At 34.8% G+C, this 19,545-nt stretch overlaps 1 protein-coding gene across 1 annotated transcript in view; it reads right to left on the bottom strand.

Annotated features, from left to right (window-relative positions):
- The window catches only part of LOC133336991 (receptor-type tyrosine-protein phosphatase epsilon-like), a gene marked incomplete at its 5' end in the record, with an annotated part of 47,304 nt that extends 28,335 nt beyond the window's left edge, over nucleotides 1–18,969 (bottom strand). Inside the window, 2 exons of the mRNA XM_061545254.1 lie at nucleotides 12,851–12,983; nucleotides 18,844–18,969. Of these exons, the coding sequence (XP_061401238.1) occupies nucleotides 12,851–12,983; nucleotides 18,844–18,969 (259 nt within the window). The remainder of the gene's footprint in view (nucleotides 1–12,850; nucleotides 12,984–18,843) is intronic.
- Between the last annotated feature and the right edge of the window lie 576 nt (nucleotides 18,970–19,545).

The raw sequence follows: 19,545 nt of genomic DNA, 5'->3' as shown, positions 1-19,545 counted from the left end.
ACTAAATTCTGAATTTTTACTTTATTTTCTATGGAGAACCCAATTAAGGTAAGTTCAATGAATAAAACAATATATTTAATATTGTTAGTGTTTTAAGTCAACATCATTATCAACATCGTCAGGCTTTATGCAATTCTATATGTTTACTTTGCTGATAGTCCTTCTTATGGCCTTTTGAGAAACTTTAAAATTTATATAAACTTCCTCTCGTCCTAGGAGCTAAGGTTTTGTGCTTAGATTGCTTACATAAATTTATGATGTTTGTTATAGTTTCTTGTTGGGTGTTTTTTTGTTTCTCCATTTCCTACTTTGGCAACATTTTTCATTTCTTTATAGGTCGAAAGTCTTTTCCATAGTTTGGCCATAAGTGTACAAAAGTTGAGATTTCTGTTCTTCTTTTTTTGTGTTTGCTGTTGCTTACTTCACGCATCATTTTCCTTTCCCACGCTACTTTGAGGTGCATTTCGGTACGAAATTGTTGAAAGTCACAAAGGTGGTGCAAAGGAAAAGTTTTGGCTCAGGTCGGGTGTTGTTTTTTTTTTTACTTTTTTGGAGGGCATTTTTAAACGGAAGGAAAGCATGAAAAATGCTATGATTGTCGAGAAAGCATATTTGTGTTGCTGATGTTTGCACAAAAAGGACTTAGGGATATAAAACTTTTCATTGGAGGGTATTTAAGGCTAGTTGGTGAAAATAAAGAAATATTGAAAGTTGGTTTTTTTTCTAAAATGTTTGGTTTTTATGAAATGTGTAAGGGATAAGTAGTACAATAGGTTGAAGAAAAAATTTGAAAATTGAAAATCACATTTCGAAGACCAAAACTTAGAAAAATGATGGTCTCTTATTAGGAATAAATTTCGCAATAAAGCTTCTCAAAAATTGGCTGTTTGTGTAAGATTCAAAACAAACGATTTCCAGTGAAATTTGAAAATTATACATCACTCTGTCGTACGTGGGATTATGACTTTGTACGTTTGTATGTAAACTGCAGAAAGAAATATGATGTACATAAAATTACTTTCTCATTGGAAATATGCATGTTTCATGTAAACAAAATGTATGTCACATATATTTTGACACAAATCATTCTATTGGACCAAGAACAAATCCTATTGATGAGAATCTGTTCAAATTTAAGTATACCTACCATATAATAATTTAATGGATTTTATTGTAATCATTTTTTTTAATCAATATTATTTTTTTATATAATAGTATTTGTGTTTTAAATTTAAGAACAATCTATTTTTGAAAACCTTTCAGGAAATTACAAAACAAACAAACATAAATATGCCACAACAAGTAAATATTGACTGTATTAAAATGGCAAACAAACAACCCAGTTTGGGTGCATCTCCTCTCCCTTATCCATGCCCCTGAACATTCTCTGGCATAATTTCGCTGTTTTACAATTGTTCCAGATTTGTTTTCGTTAGGTTTAAGTTAAAGTAAAAATATCACAAGTACGTGCAAAGAGATATTGTTGGTTGGAGTTGACTATGCTGTACCTTAAATATTATTCCATCAAGTTTACTCAAAGGGTTTTAACCACACTTACAAATTGTTAGACTGGTTGAAAAATTTAACTTGGACCTTCAAAGTATAGAAATTGGTTTGAAACCTTATAAGTCATGGATCTGAAATGCCAAATGCACACCATACATAACATTGCATTCCACACATATAATGCCTGTGACAAAACATTGTCCTATATTGAATATTTTATGCAAAAATGTGAAATATGTTTTTCATGCGGTCAAACCCATTTCGTGAAATGATTGGAACATCATTTAAAAAGGGGGTTACAGCAGTTCAGATTATTCTCAACTTACTAACCTTCTTGACGATAGCACTCCTTGTCCCGATAATAATATAGAAGCACAATGGCAAATAATTGCCCACTCCATACATACTGCAGCTAAAACAACACTTGGGTACCAAAACCACCACCAAGAAACCCATGGTACGATCAGGAGTGTCGTAATGCTACTGTTGTAATAAAACGCAACGTATAGGACAATCCTGTGCTATCCAGTGCGCTGTATGAACGATTGAAGCCAATGGTCAATGACATTATTGGACCATACCAATGCGGCCTCAGACCTGGCAAATCCATTTGTCGACTATAAAGCCGCATTCGACAGCCCTATCCGTTCTGAGGTGTTTAAAGCCATGGAGGATAACTTTAACTGGCACAAGGTCAGCAGTGAAAGTTGGAAAGGACATCTCGGAGCTCTTTGTGACAGTTTGCCGTGTGACATTTTCTAACATCGTGCTGGAAAAGGTCATACGAGAAGCAAAGGTGAACAGAAATGACACTCTGTACACCAAACAACATGAAAATTCGAAAATGTTCATTGTTATTCCCCTCAAATTGAGCGTAGAATAATGTGTGCAAAGTTTTGCGAATTCGGTTTAGATTTACTAATAGCTTCTATAATTTTTTCCTCTGATTTGTTATAAATAGGGCATCAATTTTCGAAGGTTCGTCTCGGAAAATGAAAATGATGGTCATTCGGTTTTCCATCGATATCTTACAGATGATTGTGATTTTTATACGTAATTAACAAATTTCTTGAACAAGGATCTGGTAATAATGGAAATAGGCGATGAAAACATGCAAATATCGACTTTTTTTGTTTGAGATCTCTATCAAAAATGTTAAGAGCGACAAAAAATAAGAACAAAAAGAGATAATCGAACGATAGGTTTCACAAAATGTTATTTTTCAGACATATCATTTCTAAAACAAGCTGCAATATAAGGAATAGAATGTTTTCCACATTTAAGGGAACCCCCCCATTCTCGATTTGAATTTTTTAAGATTTTCACTGGGCTGGTAAATCAATACCAATGCTTGTTAAGGTTTGTAACTTTACCCATATATAATTGAAGATTTAAAAAAGAAGAAAAATAATTTACAAAAAATTTTTGTTATTGTTTTGTTGTTGTTTTTGTAATTAAAGAAAAGTCCTTATTTTTGATGGCGGGCATGATAACTCCTCACTGGAACATCGGAATCCGAAAATTCCAACGGTGTTAGAAAGAGTACATGTCTGGCTCTCGTATGAACTCGCTCTAAAATTAACAAAATGGTGGACCTTTGAAAAAATATTTTGGAAAATCGCCAATTTTTGACCAAAAACCAAATTAAAAAATAAGGAAGATCTTCACCGATTGGCTTTATCCTAGTTCATACGAGAGCTATACACTCCCAGAGAAACGATGCAAAATTTGGAACCGATTGGATTATTAGTTTTTGAGTTATCGTGCCCGCCATTCGCAAAAAAATGTTTAGAGAAAAACGCGTTTAAAGTTTGAGAAACCCTTTAGCCGTCACTTGATGCTAACACACTAAATCGGATATATCTTCAACAGTTCTTGAGATTTTCACTTGAAATTTTGTAGAGACATTCTTTAATCAGTGTAGATTCGAATTATATCAACAAAAATTTTGACCCCGAGAATGGGGGGGGGGGGGTGGTCCCCTTAAAACAATGAGCTTCTTTTTGTTGCGTAGTTTAATATACAAATTAATATTTAATATTTGAATGAATATTCGAGCTGTCTTCCATTACATTGGAGGATATAGAAAAACTATAAAGGGTTTTGTGAAAATTAAACATATATTTAAATTATTTCAAACAATTGGTCTCAAACATAAAACTTATGTTTTTGTGTAGGGTACAAGCTATTGAGGCAGAACCATCACGTAAAATGGAATAAACAAACAACAACAAAAATTTAAACTGAACAAAAATCAACAACAACTCTTGAAACTATCCTAGTAAATGCATCTAAGCTACATGGTTCGAATCGATGCAGAAAATTACATATTGTTCGAAAGAGAAAGCAAATCGTTCTTTATTCCAATTCTATAGCTTTCAACAGAATCGACTGACGAACGAACAGACATACAGGCTTATGCTTGAGCAAAGTAACCTGGCAAATGGAAAACGCATTTCCCTATTTTCAGACATTCTACTTCACCAAACTGTAGCTGCTTAACCGACAAAACTGGCAAGCGAACAAAAAAGCATTGGCGAACAACTCTCCCTCTCAAATCGAACTGGGGCAACAACAGAAAAAGGAAATGTTACACGTTCACTACTCTTCTTCTTACATTATGTTTCACAATTCATTTCATTTTATTTTCTAGTAAATTCATTTCGTTCTGATTTTGTTGGTTAATTTTTTTTTTATAGTTGTTTTCATATTTTCGTGTTTTCTGCAAGAATTCACTTCGAATTGATTGCAATCAAAATGGAACATTTATTTCGATTTCTAGTCTTAAACATAGTAATTCAAAAATTTAAATTTAAAGTCGAATGAATCAGGACTTAACGATCTGTGCCTGTGAGACAAAAATTAGCTCGATATTAAAACAGAATTTTTGATTTTAGTTTATTCTTCAAGTCAAAGAGTTTCAAAACACTGATTTAAATTTTATTCTAACCAAACCTTGCCCAACTACTGAGTCTTCATTGCATCTATGAAATATGTACAAGAAAATAAAAAAGTTGATTAGACATGTGCAATTGTTTCTGTAAAAACAAACATTCAAATATACATTCAACATATCGTGGTTCTATTATAAATTCGGTATAAGCGTTTGTATTGGCATTGCCTACACACATTGTGGGTCAATATTTGTTGTTGTAAGTTAGGTAAATATATGTATCCTTCTTTACTAAAGTGCATGGTGATTTACTGTTAGGGTCACACACATTTACACCCACCAAAAATCTACCTCATAAATAACTCTTAAACTAGAAAAAAAAAACAAACTTTTCTCCATACATAAATAACAAACTTAAAATTTTCTCCATTCTACTTCAGTTGGCTGGCAATAGTGTTTTAAGTTGCTACTTCTTGGGTTCGTCATAATTTTCTATGCGGCTTAAAATTCATTGGAAACGGAAGAATGTGCAAGTGGAATAAAAAGTTTTTAACAATTTCTTTGTCCGTTTTTTTGTTCTCAGTCATGTTTTTGCTAAGAGAAATGGAATTAGAGAATGGACCCAAGACGAGCTGAGAATTTAAGAAGCTCTAAATATTGATGAAGTTTCAAAAGAAAAGAAAACAAGAGGCAAACTCGAAGTATATTTACAAAACCTTGTTCGACTCTTTCAACACAAAATGAGAATTGTTTTCTGAATAAATACTTCACAGAAAGTGATGCTATGAAAAATGGATAATATTTTTATTTTCTTCCGTTTTGTTTATTTGATAGTAAATTTGTTGCTTTGTTTTTTTTATACCCTTCACCACACTGTGGTACAGGGTATTATGTCTTTGTGCATATGTTTGTAACAGGCAAAAGGAAACGAGATAGACACATGGTTCCTTTTGAGAATATGCATAGAATCACTTTCTAAGTCGATTTATGCATGTCCGTCCGTCCGTCCGTCTGTCCGTCTGTCTGTCTGTCTGTCCATGTTAAATTGTAAACAAAGTACAGGTCGCATTTATGATCCGAATTGAATGAAATTTGGTATAGGTCACTTATTCGGCCCAAGGACGAACCCTATTGAAATTGGGAAAAATCGGTTCAGATTTAGATATAGCTCCCATATATATATTTAACCGATTTAATGTAAACGGCCCCTATATATCTTTCGATTTGCACGAAATTTGGTACAGCTTAATCATTTAGGTCTAGAATGATGTCTGCCAAGTTTCGTGAAAATCGGTCCAGATTTAGATATAGCTCCCATATATAGTTTCGTCCGATTTCATGTATATGGTGCCCCAAAGTTCCTATATATCTTTTGATTTGCACGAAATTTGGTATAACGTACTGAATTAAGCCTAGAGTGATGTCTGCCAAGTTTGGAGAAAATCGGTCCAGATTTAGATATAGCTCCCATATATAGTTTCGTCCGATTTCATGTAAAAGGTGCCCCAAAGTCCCTATATACCTTTCGATTTGCGCGAAATTTGGCATAACGTACTGAATTGAGCTTAGAATGATGTCTAACAAGTTTGGAGAAAATCGGTCCAGATTTAGATTTAGCTCCCATATATAGTTTCGTACGATTTCATGTAAATGGTGCCCCAAAGTCCGTATATATCTTTTGATTTGCACGAAATTTGGCATAACGTACTGAATCAAGCCTAGAGTGATGTCTGCCAAGTTTGGAGAAAATCGGTCCAGATTTAGATATAGCTCCCATATATAGTTTCGTCCGATTTCATGTAAATTGTGCCTCAAAGTCCCTATATAACTTTCGATTTGCACGAAATTTGGCATAACGTACTGAATTAAGCCTAGAGTGATGTCTGCCAAGTTTGGAGAAAATCGGTCCAAATTTAGATATAGCTCCCATATATAGTTTCGTCCGATTTCATGTAAATGGTGCCTCAAAGTCCCTATATAACTTTCGATTTGCACGAAATTTGGCATAACGTACTGAATTGAGCCTGGAATGATGTCTACCAAGTTTCGAGAAAATCGGTCCAGATTTAGATATAGCTCCCATATATAGTTTCGTACGATTTCATGTAAATGGTGCCCCAAAGTCCCTATATATATTTTGATTTGCACGAAATTTGGCATAACGTACTGAATTAAGCCTAGAGTGATGTCTGCCAAGTTTGGAGAAAATCGGTCCAGATTTAGATATAGCTCCCATATATAGTTTCGTCCGATTTCATGTAAATGGTGCCTCAAAGTCCCTATATAACTTTCGATTTGCACGAAATTTGGCATAACGCACTGAATTGAGCCTAGAATGATGTCTACCAAGTTTCGAGAAAATCGGCCCAGATTTAGATATAGCTCCCACATATAGTTTCGTACGATTTCATGTAAATGGTGCCCCAAAGTCCCTATATAACTTTCGATTTGCACGAAATTTGTCATAACGTACTGAATTGAGCCTAAAATGATGCTAAGTTTCGTGAAAATCGGTCCAGATTTAGATATAGCTCCCTTTTATTATAGATTGATTTTAAGTAATTGACGTACTAAGGAACCAATAGAAACAAAACGTTCTGAAATTAGTATAACCTAACCTGTGACAAGTTTGTTTGAAATCGCTTAATATTTGGATAGAGCTTCCATATATATTTTCGACCGATTTCAAGTAAATTGGGCATCAGACTCCTCATGTTAGTCAGATTGACATCAAATTGTGCACAACGCACAAAATTGAGCATACAATTACGTAGTTGCGTTTTCTAGAAGTACAGACATAGCCCAACGGACTTATTTATATTTGTTTGAAGTCGATTAACATACTTTATGGATAGATCTAGGTAGATTCACATTTAGATAAATATTACTTTTTTTCATCCAATTACATGTTAATAGTCCTGTTTAATATACCCATAGTGGTGAAGGGTATCATATAGTCGGCCCCGTCCGACTTTACTACTTTCCTTACTGGTTTATTTTGTTGAAGAAAGAAAGTAAATAAGTGTCTTGCATTGGAATTTTTTAGATTGATTTCCACTTCGTGTACTTCCACCAGCCACAATGGTTGAGCAATAAATATCGTGAAATTGCGGAATGAAATCTTCACGTATCAAAATTCCAGTAAGAATATCCAAAATGCCGTTGCACTTCCACAATCACCTTCCAAACCAAGGTGTCGTTATAAAGGTTGTTACATTAAAAGGTTACATCAGGACAACGCTAGGCCACAAACATCTACAGTGACTCGCCAGAAACTTCGAAAGCTTGGTTGGGAAGTTTTAATGCATCCGCCATACAGTCCGCCGGACTTGGACCCAAGCGATTATCATATTTTCCTTGCATTGCAAAATTTCTTTAATGATAACAAGTAAAAAAGCGGGACCAATAATGACAACATTGTGTAGGAAATTTCAACTACTTTGTGTTTTCATTATATAAGGGGTTAGGCCTAATTAAGGGCCGATGTAGCTCAAGTTCCAAGCTAATATTTTAGTTTTGAATCCCAATACCGTCCATCACGCTAAATGTTAAATAGGTAGGATGTTTTAAATAGGACCTGGTCCTAAATGCGGGTGGATACAGTCCAATCTCAAACCTCACGTTTTAGTTTTTATGTCGATATCCTCCGTGATAAAAATGATTACAACATATGGCTTAATCGACTAAATCGTTTTAAAATTCCATACAATGTGGGGTAATAACTGAAAATTTCGTCTACCGAATAACCCCCCTACTATGGTGGAATACAGCTATATGGGATAACCCCAACACCCGGAAAAAATCAGCTATTTTAAAATAAAAAAGGGAGTTATATGGGGACTACCTCTAAAAGGGGGTGAATATTAATAATTTTTGGTAGGAAGATTTGTTACCATATACCACTGCAAAATACCAAATTACAGCGAATTCGGTTGAAAACCGTGCTCAAGAACCCCAAAATACCGAAAATTGGAGGGTACCCTTATATGAGGGCTACCTGAAAAAATGGACCTATATTAATAATTTTTGTGGAGAGATTAGATACCCAATAAGAACTCAAAGTACTAAATTACAGTCAATTCGGTAAAAAAAAATCCGGTCAAAACCCCCCAAAAACTGGAAATTGGGAGGTACCCTTATATGGGGGCTACCAGAAAAAGTGGACCTATATTTATAATTTTTAGTGGAGAAATTTGGTACCCAATGAGAACCCAATGTATCAAATTTCAGCGAATTCGGCTGAAAAACGCGCTCAAGAACCTCAAAATACTGAAAATTGGGGGTACCCTTGTATGGGGGCTGTCCGAAAAAATGGACCTATATTTATAATTTATAGTGGGGAGATTTGCTACCCAATAAGAACTCAAAGTACCAAATTTCAGCGAGTTCGGTTGAAAAACACGCTCAAGAACCTCAAAATAACGAAAATTGGGGGGGTACCCTTATATGGGAGCTATGCCTAAACGTGGACCGATATATCCCATCTTCGAACTTGACCTGCCTGCAGATAAAAGACGACTCTATGCAAAATTTTGAGGCACTATCTCAATTCGGTTAGACGCTAGAGTGATTACAAGTACTATAGAAAGGCCCTCCCTCGTGGGATCTGTAGCCAAACCTAAAATATCGACATCCACGTCGGCTGAATAAAATGCCCGAATTCGCCTAGGGGCTACTCGAAAAATGAGACCAATATTTTTAGTTTTATTGGGGAGAGTTGGTACCCAATAAGGACACAAAGTATGAAACTACATCCAATTCTGCTGAAAAACGACTTGGGGGTACCGCTATATATTGGTGTTATGCCCAGTAGAGAGATTTGGTTTGTAATAAGAACCCAAAATACGAAATTACTTGTAATTCCTATAAAAACTTGTTCAAAACCGCCAATGTACCTTTAAATGTCTAAACGTGGACCGATATAGCCAAATAAGTTCGATATTACCGAACAAAAGACAAATCTATGCTAAGTTTTTGCAGTCTAGCTAAATTTTTTAGACTCTTGAGTGATAACTCCAGACACACGGACATGTGTAAATTTTGGACATGCCATAGAATTTTAGGCTGATCAAGAAAAAATATATTTTATAGGATCGGACATGCTTACCGCAAACATAGAAGATAAAAATCAGACATAGTTAAAAAGGCCATAACTCAAAACCTTGACATATGGCAAATTGGTCCTCCTTCGTTATTAATATAGTGGCCAAAATCTAGTTTCACAGTGTTATATATGTACAGCGGAAGGATTGACGGACTGTTCTTGGACATTTATAAATCGGCTCAGAAAATGATTCTCACATTCTTATCCTCAAGTAAAGTAAATATGGGTATATCTCTAAAACTAACTAGATATCAATAATTGTTTACGGAATTGAGTACCATAGAAAGGCTCTCCCCACCCGTGGGATCTGTAGCTAAACTTAAAATATCGATATAAATTTAGTAAGTCTATTTAAATACATTTTAAAATGATCTGTTATGTCTTTTTGCTACAAATGAATTGTAAATAATTTTCCAGAAGTTCTTCTATAACAACATTTTTCCATTTTTCCCGCTATGCTTGGCTGGTGATTGCATTTCCTTTGTTTGGTGATTGTCGTTATAGGCAACTACTTTCTCTTCTTAGCGTTTCATGATGTTTCAACAGTAAGAAATACGAAAAAGCAATTTTTTGGCAGGATTTCTCAAGACTTACAAAAAAATCAAAGAAACGAAAAAAAGCAGACTCACCATATTTTTTTCAACATCTTCGCCGTTTTCACTGACTGACTGGCTGACTGATTTTATTGCAAAGTACTGCCATTTCAAAAAATTTTTTAAATGTGCAAATGGACGTTTATTCAAGAAACAAAAAATGATGGAAAAACTAGCATTTCTAGAAGCCACTTCTTGGGAGGTGTGTAAACGAGAAAAAAAGAAACTTTGGCCAACCCATAATTCATAAAGAAAACAAGACGGAACAAAAATATAAACAGAACTTCTGTCATCTTTTTTTCTTCCTCTTCTTCTCATTTTTGCACCAACATCAGGCTTTTAACTGCAGTTTTACTAAGTGTTTACGGGGAGTTGCAGTATTTCGTCGACACAAAATTCGGCAAAAAAAACCCAAATGCCGAGAAAATCATCAAACTCCACAGGACGAAAAAAAAAGAAATGAAAATGCGAAAGAGAATGGGAGTGCCAAAAGTGACATTATGGCAGTGAAGTGACTCTTGAGTCGACACAGAAAAATAAAAACACCATAATAATAAGTGAATGCTTTCAATGGAGCAATTCGGCAAGTAAAATGGGTCGAAGTTAAGTCTTATAGGCTTTAAGAGGGCAAACGCAATAGAAGTGCCAAAGAAATAAGATGTATTATTAATAGATGAATGGAAATGGAAAGAACATCTGACGGTGTTGAAAATGTTTTCAAATGAATGCAACATATTATTGAAATTGTGAGTTTTTGGGGTTGTGAAAAAAAATTCAGGGGATATTATCTTCAAAAGGGTTATATCTCCCAAAGATGTGCAAATATCAAATATACTTTATAGAGTCTCCGATAAATTTTGAGAGTTGTTGCAATCGATGTGGCAAATATAATATTTCACCATATGGTGGTGGAGGTCTTAAAGAAGATCTGGAGATCTTCATATATGATACTAGAAGGTCTTTCTCTAGGAATCAGATCATCAGAAGTTTTTCCTGTAACAGATCAGAGTACCTTATTGTAGAAGTCAAGGCTTGCTTTCAGAGGTCATATTATAGTAGACACGATAGATGTATAATAGCAGATCATTATATATATTTTATATAACGTAGAGCGATTATATGAAATAAATAAATTATATGAATTATGATATAGCCTGTCATCCCTGCGATGTTGTAAACTGCGGCTTCTCAAGTCCTATAATTTGTCATTAAGATTCATGGTCGTCAAGAAGTTATTGTAGGAAAAATAAGTTCCTTTAAACGAGAAGGAAAGCATTGCTAGTTGTCAGATACATAACCTCAGCCTATGTCCAACTTTTCAAACTAAATTAAGGTTTAGGTACAACGTTTTCGTCACATTTGTATATACACAACTATTATATCGAGGGTATATTATTTTGTCATCCCGTGTGTATCTCATCGACATATGCAGGGTAAAATTCTAAGACGATCTGTATCGGTATCGGTCCATGTTTCGGCATAACCCCCATATAAGGATAACCCATCACACCAATTCCGTTTTTTTGAGGTTCTTGAACGCGTTTTCAACGAATTTGTTTTGGAATAAAAAAAAATGTTTCGAAAATCAGAAACTCTGTTAGTGGTACATATTAATTCAAATTAAGAACATTTTAATTCAAATTAAGGCTGCATTCTGTCCATGGTGTATGTCTTTATTCAACATACACTAAGTGTTCTATATGTCTAGTTTCATTAAAAACATGTAAAACTTGCTAATATTCGGTACAAAACATTGGTGACAAATTTGAAAATTTAACACGATGTCAGCCTGCTACCTTATTTGGTTTAGATTCTAACTTTGTTATCTAATGTAATTACGAACCAGTACGAAAAGTAAGGAATTCGGACGGTGCCGACATATAAGAGAAGCTAATATGTACAATATCCTGTAGATAGGATATACCATCTTTGGAGGACACTTGAAATGGGATCAGGCGATATTAAAATTGTAATCTACATAGTTAATATATATGGAAGCGAAGAAAAATTGGCTCTTCGGTGCCCCATTTGCATGAAATCGGACGAAATTATATATCTAAATCCTATATCTAAATCCTATTCAATATGCTAGACTCGATTCAATATGCTAAACATAATATCATGCAAATTGAGCAGGATCTATGCATCATTAACATAAAATCGGACTAAGGTATATGGACCTAATTAAGTACGCTGTGCATTTTTTTTCTCAATTTGACAAATATTGGGAGATTGGTGCACCATTTACATAAAATCGGGCGAAACTATATATAAAAGCTATATCAAAATCTGAACCGATCCCAAGAAAACTTCGCATCCACTAAAATGTACCTATTTCAGAACGCTGTGGAAAATGTTGTCTCAATCGGATAATTATTGGGAATATGGTGCACCATTTACTTAAAATCGGAGTAAAATATATATGGGAGCTATCTTAACCGATTTTTTCCCAATTTCTGTAGGGTTTGTCCTTAGGCCATATAAGTGACTTGTGCCAAATTTCATCCGAATAAGATCACAAATGCAACCTGTACATTATTCACAAGAATACATGGACAGACGGACAAGCATAAATCAACTCAGAAAATGATCCTATGCATATTCTCAAATGGAATCGTGTTTCCTTTTGTCTGTTACAAATATACGCACAAAAACATAATACCCTGTACCACAGCGTGGTGAAAGGTATAATAAATATACTGAGTTGGTATTTTCAAGAGAATATAAAATTGGTTATCCTGATATTGAACTTACCTTGTGCTGAGGTACATGTCGTCAGCTGCGGTGAATACCGATCCGTTAATCTCTTAATAACATCGATTTGTTCTAATGTTAATTGTACTGCATCTCGATGTTGGGCCTCACAGGGTACATATGCAGCCCAAAACTATAAAGATAATAAAATATATAAAATATATTAGACATCAAGTATTCAAAATCAAATGTTCATATAAAATATATTACATATTTTGCTAAAAGACAAATACAAATGTAGTAATTTTTTTTACCAAAAAAGAGGTTTCAAAATATATTCATTTATTTTTATGAATTTAATTTCATAAAAACACATTTTAGCCTTCTCATACCCCTGAAAACCGCTTTATTTTTTATTTAAGAAATATTAAAACGTAGCCACCCCTACCACACCATTATCATCTGTTTTAAATGTCCATTTTATATCCTTTTTTTAACACACATTTCAACAACATTGATATGCATACATGACGTTGATTATGATGATGGCTCATAAAGAGGGAACGAAAATTTCACAGAATTGTGAATAGAAAACCCATTGCCGCTTCAATCAAATATTCATATCTCTATGCTTGGGTACGCCACCTGTTACCTTCGCATCTTTATGATGATGTCTTAACACTTTTATGCCATATCAATGGATCATAAAATTAATATAATATATATTTCGTTTCTGTAATGTTGTTTTAAATAAAATAATGAAGTAAACGTAAATTGAGTCGTAAACATATATTGCGTACTCGGTTTGTTTGTTGGTATTAGGGGAGTTCATTTTGTTGTTATCCAATTTTGAAATTAAATAATTGGGAATTACCTTGAGTGCGACATATTCATTATTAATGAAGTTCCTCCAAGTTCCATCGTGGTACAAAGGCTAATTTGTTTACAGAATTCCGGGAATTTATTGTTGAGAGATAATTGGGAATAATTATTAAGTAGTATGTTTTATTGTCCGGGAGATTTTGTATTTTCCTTACTAGTTTTTTTATTTTAACTTTTCGGAATTCCGCTACTGGTATGGTATTAAATTTTTGTTTGCAACCTTATGGTGTAACCCCATAACCTCATCACCCCTATTACAAAGTTATAGAAATAAACACGACTATAAAATTTAATGTATAACAAAAGCAAGATGCAGAGTGTGAGAGATCATCGTGAATGACATGCATGTGAACGTTTAATGCCACATAAAATTCAAATTACCAATTTAGCTAATATGGCAGAAAACATATTCTCCCCACCCATCTAAATCTCTTTCAAATTCCACATGCACCACAAATAGAGTTGCAGTAATTTTTTGCAATTTGACCGGGCCATTGTCTGCTGCATTAAAATACACAAACGAGCGACGTGACTTTGAAATAGGACAGAGCAAAGACATTTGGATTTCCAACACACACACACAAAATGCCCTTACTCACACATACATGCAAAAGATAAACTGAAACGAAAGTATTCCGAAGGAAAACATGAATGAACATTCAGTGGCCATTACAAGAATTTAGTTAACAAAATAAAAAATGAAGGATTTCTCTGAAAGTTTTCGGGAAAAAAGAAAACAAAAAATAGTTGGGTGATTTAAAGTAATTTTCCAAAGATTTGAACTGAATTCAAAGTATTTTGTAAAAGTTACAAAATAGTGCTCCACCACAACATGGAGGGTCCACCAAAACTTTGCTGAATGTATGTTCCATTGCAAGTTATTTTCGGAGGGTTGCCATGTGATTGAGCACACATGCACGTTTACATAGTTGTTGTCGCCACAGAATGTTGCACTCTCATTCAGTATGGGCATGACTAGATTTTGTTTATTTTTTCAATACTCAGATACCCTACACCACCAAGTAAGTAGAATAGTTCAGGAACAATTTCGCAAACTCTGAAGGTAAAACAATATAAACATTCGAAATATTTCAAATCAGATTGTGTGGGACCTTCGATATACCAATAAGGGGCGAGTAATACACATGGAGGCCATGTCGAAACATGAACCTTTTAAAATAATGTTTTTTAATCTTTTAAGGCCCATTGAAAATCTTGAAAAAATAAAATAGAGAATGGGGGGGGGGGCACTATTTTATTTTTTCAAGATTTTCAATGGGCTGGTAAATCAATACCAATGCTTGTTAAGGTTTGTAACTTTACACATATATGTTTGAAGATTTAAAGGAGAGGAAAAATAATTTACAAAAAAATTCGTTGTTTTGATGTTGTTGTTTTTTTGCAATTAAAGAGAAGTCCTTATTTTTCATGGCGGGCATGATAACTCCTCACTGGAACATCGGAATCCGAAAACGGTGTTAGAAAGAGTACATGTCTGGCTCTCGTATGAACTAGGATTATTGACTTCGCTCTAAAATTAACAAAATAACGGACCTTTGAAAAAATATTTTTGGAAAATCGCCGATTTTTGACCAAAAACCAAGTTAAAAAATAAGGAAGATATTCACCGATTGGCTTTATCCTAGTTCACACGATAGTTATACACTCACAGAGGAACTTGTAAAAAATTGGAATCGATTGGGTTATTAGTTTTTGAGTTATCGTGCCCGCCATTCCAAAAGAGAAAAACGTGTTTAATGTTTGAGAAGCCCTTTAGCCGTCATTTGATGCTGACACAATAAATCGGCTATATCTTCAGAGTTCTTGAGATTTTCACATGAAATTTTGTAAGGACATTCTTGAGTTAGTGTAGATTCGAATTAAACCAACAAAATGTTTGAACCCGAGAATGGGGGGGGGGGGGGGGTTCCCTTAAGTCAGTTTAAGCTTAAAATCGAAGTTTTGCAATACAATAGGAAGAACCTACGTACCCACTTCCCCTGGATTTCCAGAAGAACCCTTTTAAAATTCAATCAAATGATTCAATATAACACACGGTACTACTTTGGCTGGAATATATTAAAAAATGAACTTATGTCGATCATTCTATGCGAACACTTTTATATGCTCCACCATAAGGAGGAATGTATATTAAGATACAGTTCTGAAATTTTGCACAGACATTGATAGTATTTCGAGGATATTTGGGCAACTCCATTTTTAGCGTTTTGGTGATGTTGGACACGTTTTCACGTGGAATTGGATATTATTCTGTATTTTAAGTTCCCTTTTTATAGGAAATCACCATTCCAAAATTTGGTATTTTGATTCCCCATTTGTGTACATTGGGTTACAATTGGTATCAAATTTAATTCCAAAAACTACCAATATTGGTCAGCTTTTTAAAGAAGCTCCCATATATTTTGGTGAGTTTGCACACGTTTTAAGCCAAATTGGATGTAATTTAATATTTCGAATTCGCATTGGGCGTCAAATCTGACTACCATATATTATCGGTCCCTGTTTTGATATATCGTCCGTATAACGGAAACCCCACTATTTAAAGTTTTTGGGATTTCAGACGTCTTGTTTAAACATCACGTGTCATTTTCGGTATGTTCTGGGAGTTTCGTTTTCTCTTCAAAGCCTCAATCGACCTAGGTATTTTGCAAATATACTTCATGCTGGAGGATATAAAAAGCTCGGTCCGCCATTCCGAATGCCAAATAAAGCCACCTCTGTTAAAAAAAAGGAGGACAGAAATATAAAAATACCTAAAATGGGGACATATATATGATGTCTATGTCGACGCATGCATTTTGCAAATATGTTTATAACCTTCCGAGAACATACGGTTGAAAAATTTGGCTACAATTTTAACAAGTAAAATCGAAGTTAAATTCGGCCCGCCAGAATGACATCAGCTTTGAAATCCGAAGTGTTGTCAACATATGCTACTATGGTCTGACACGCTGATACTACCCGCGCTGTTATATGGATCTGAAGCATGGGTACTTGCACAAGCAGTGTTTGAGAGAAAAATTCCTCGAAAGATCTATGGGCTGGTCTGCGTATCTCCGTCGAATGAACCATGCTTTGCACCACCTATTCTCGGACATAGACATAGTCTGACGTATCGAGCTGCAGCGACTACATTAGCTAGGTCATGTTGTGAGAATATATCCTCACCCGCAGCACAAAGGCAAAAGGGGAATGTCACGAATTAGATGGAAAGGTCAAGTGGAAGAGAACATTTCGAAACAGGTATTTCAAAGAGGAAAAGCTGGCCTACAAGACCGACGCGGTTGGATTTTTTTTTCAGCTCGGCTCGTGGAATAAATGTTCTGTCGCAAGCCAGCTAAGTAAGTAATATTAAATATTGCGATCCCTATTGGAGGTCACATACAGGAATTCTATGAATAGAACTACATGTAGAGGTTTTCTACACACAGAATACCTTATACAGGTCTTCTACAGATAGAAGTTTATATGCAGGTCTTCTATAGACGAAAAGGCTATATTCATTTATTCTACATATAGAAAACCATATGCTGGATTTTTCCTGGTAGAAGATACTATACAGGCTATATATAAACCTTTTTGCTGGTCTTCTTTAGACCAATCACATTATGCAAGTCATCTATTACTATAACACATATTCAGAGTACTGTATACATACATACACTCTTATAGTAGTCTGTCGTTAGAAAATTTACAGGTCGTCTGTTGAAGCACGGCGTTATTAAGATCTCCTTATTTATACATAGAAATCTTTATTCGAGTGTTCTGTAAATGGAAAGTATTATAAATAAACCACGTATATGGTCGTGCGATATAACGGTATGTTCAGGTCGATCCACTGATATTACAAGATGGAGGGTATAAAAGATCGACTCAAGTATACTAAGCAAAATTTCATTTGTTTAACTTCGTTTTCCTAGTATTTTTTATACCCTACACAACTATGTTGTCAGGATATTATAGCTTTGTGCAGCCCCAAAGGTTTGTAACGCCGCGAAATATTGGTCCTAGACCCACCTTTCGATCGTATACCGATCGAAATATGTGTGTCCGTCTGTCCATTATAATTTGTAAACACGAGAAATTTTGCATTTGCGATGGGTTCTGGCCAATGAAGACAGCTTTTGTTTTTGAAAAGATCGGTTAATATTTATGGGATGAAATTAACCAAAAACTTTATTTTTGTCGGTTTTTCTGGTCGCTCCAGAGGCCGCAATTATGGCCCAAACACCGCATGAAGAAGGGGATCGGGTCAAATAATAAGCATGTCTGTTTTGATAAAGATCGGTCAATATTTAGCGGGTCAAATGGACCCTAACTTTTGTGTGAAAAATTATATTGTCGTAGTTACAGATGCTTATATCATTATCATATATCATTTAGTAACCTATTACCACATTGGAGGGCAGAAATATAGCGCTGATCGCTTTAAAATGTTCCATGAGGTTCCAGTTATGGTCAAGGACAACGCCTAAAATGTTAGGTGATGATCAGATAATAATTTTTCGGATGAAGTGGACCGAAAACTTAATTATTTGTACTCTTCGAGTCGAAAGCCGAACATCACAACACAGCCCACGGTGAAGGGAATGTGGACATGTAATTAGAGGGGCTGTACTGATTATTAGTAAAATTTGTTGACCCCAATCTCAGAATATAGAACCACAGAAAGTTAGATTTTCATGGAAGTTGTGTAGGATATCTTATGGTCGGCCCCGTCCGTCTATACTGCTCCGCTCACTGGTTTTTTGAATAAACTTGTTTCCCAGAAAAGTCGCTTATTTTTTTTTTCCAACCTCACTTCACATACATACGTACGTGTATATGCATCACAACAATTCCGTTTAGAGGGCTACATATCGCATTGAATGCAAGTTAACACTATTTCCGGTATGCCAGAGAACAAACACAAAAAAATTGAACATGACGAGAAGAACAACAGCAACAATGACCAAAAACATTGCCTTACTTATAAATCGTTCATCAAATGTATGTATGTCTGCTACAACGACGACTGTCTCTCCGTATTGTTGTTGCATACCGGTAATGGTAAGGACAAATACTTCAGTTTCAAACTCACGACGATCTCGCAGTATGTATTGACATTGTAATATAAGCCAAGGGAAATGTTTACAATTCCAACTTCAAACATGACCACCACCACCAAATGGCTGTTTTTTTGGAATTGCTATGCCATGGCTATTTTCTGCGCTTTGCAACAACGTTTTGTTGTTTTGTTCCAGACGGGTGCATACCGGATCACGTGATGGCAATAACTAGTGGAACTGAGGGCACAAGAAAAAAACACATCTTGTTAAGGACATTGGTGAAATTTATTTTCTTAAATCAAATTGCCCGGACTATTTTCGGAATAAGAATAAGTTGCAAATGCTCTAGTACAAATACTAAGGTGTTAAATGGCAATACAAGAATGTAAAATGGTAAATACGAGTATAAATCTGGCTGGTGATAAATGCCGTTTGAAAGGAAAATAAACGTGCCAAATAGTTTTGTATTTAATTTCGTGATAGATGGAGGAACCTGATAAGGTGCAAAATATTTGTCAGTTGTATAGTAATAATATAGACGATCGTATTACAACTCAGATTCATTAGTTTTGAAGTGTGTTTACAAATGTATATACGTATACAACTATGAAAGGTCTTTTCAGTTACATGAATTTACGTGGAGAGTATATGAACATGGAGAGTATATGAACGGTCAATTCAGGTTTGCCGGGGCAACATTCAATCTATACCAAGGAAGATACTAAATTATAACATAATAGAAATATAAGTGAAATAAACATCGGTCATGTCAGCTACACTCTCAAACATACTGATAAAAATAGC

The sequence above is a fragment of the Musca vetustissima genome, unplaced genomic scaffold (genome assembly GCF_032173495.1).
Source record: "Musca vetustissima isolate MV318-11 ecotype Yass unplaced genomic scaffold, APGP_CSIRO_Mvet_v1 utg12355, whole genome shotgun sequence".
NCBI classification, from domain to species: domain Eukaryota; kingdom Metazoa; phylum Arthropoda; class Insecta; order Diptera; family Muscidae; genus Musca; species Musca vetustissima.
This window is presented reverse-complemented; position numbering and strand designations above follow the sequence as displayed.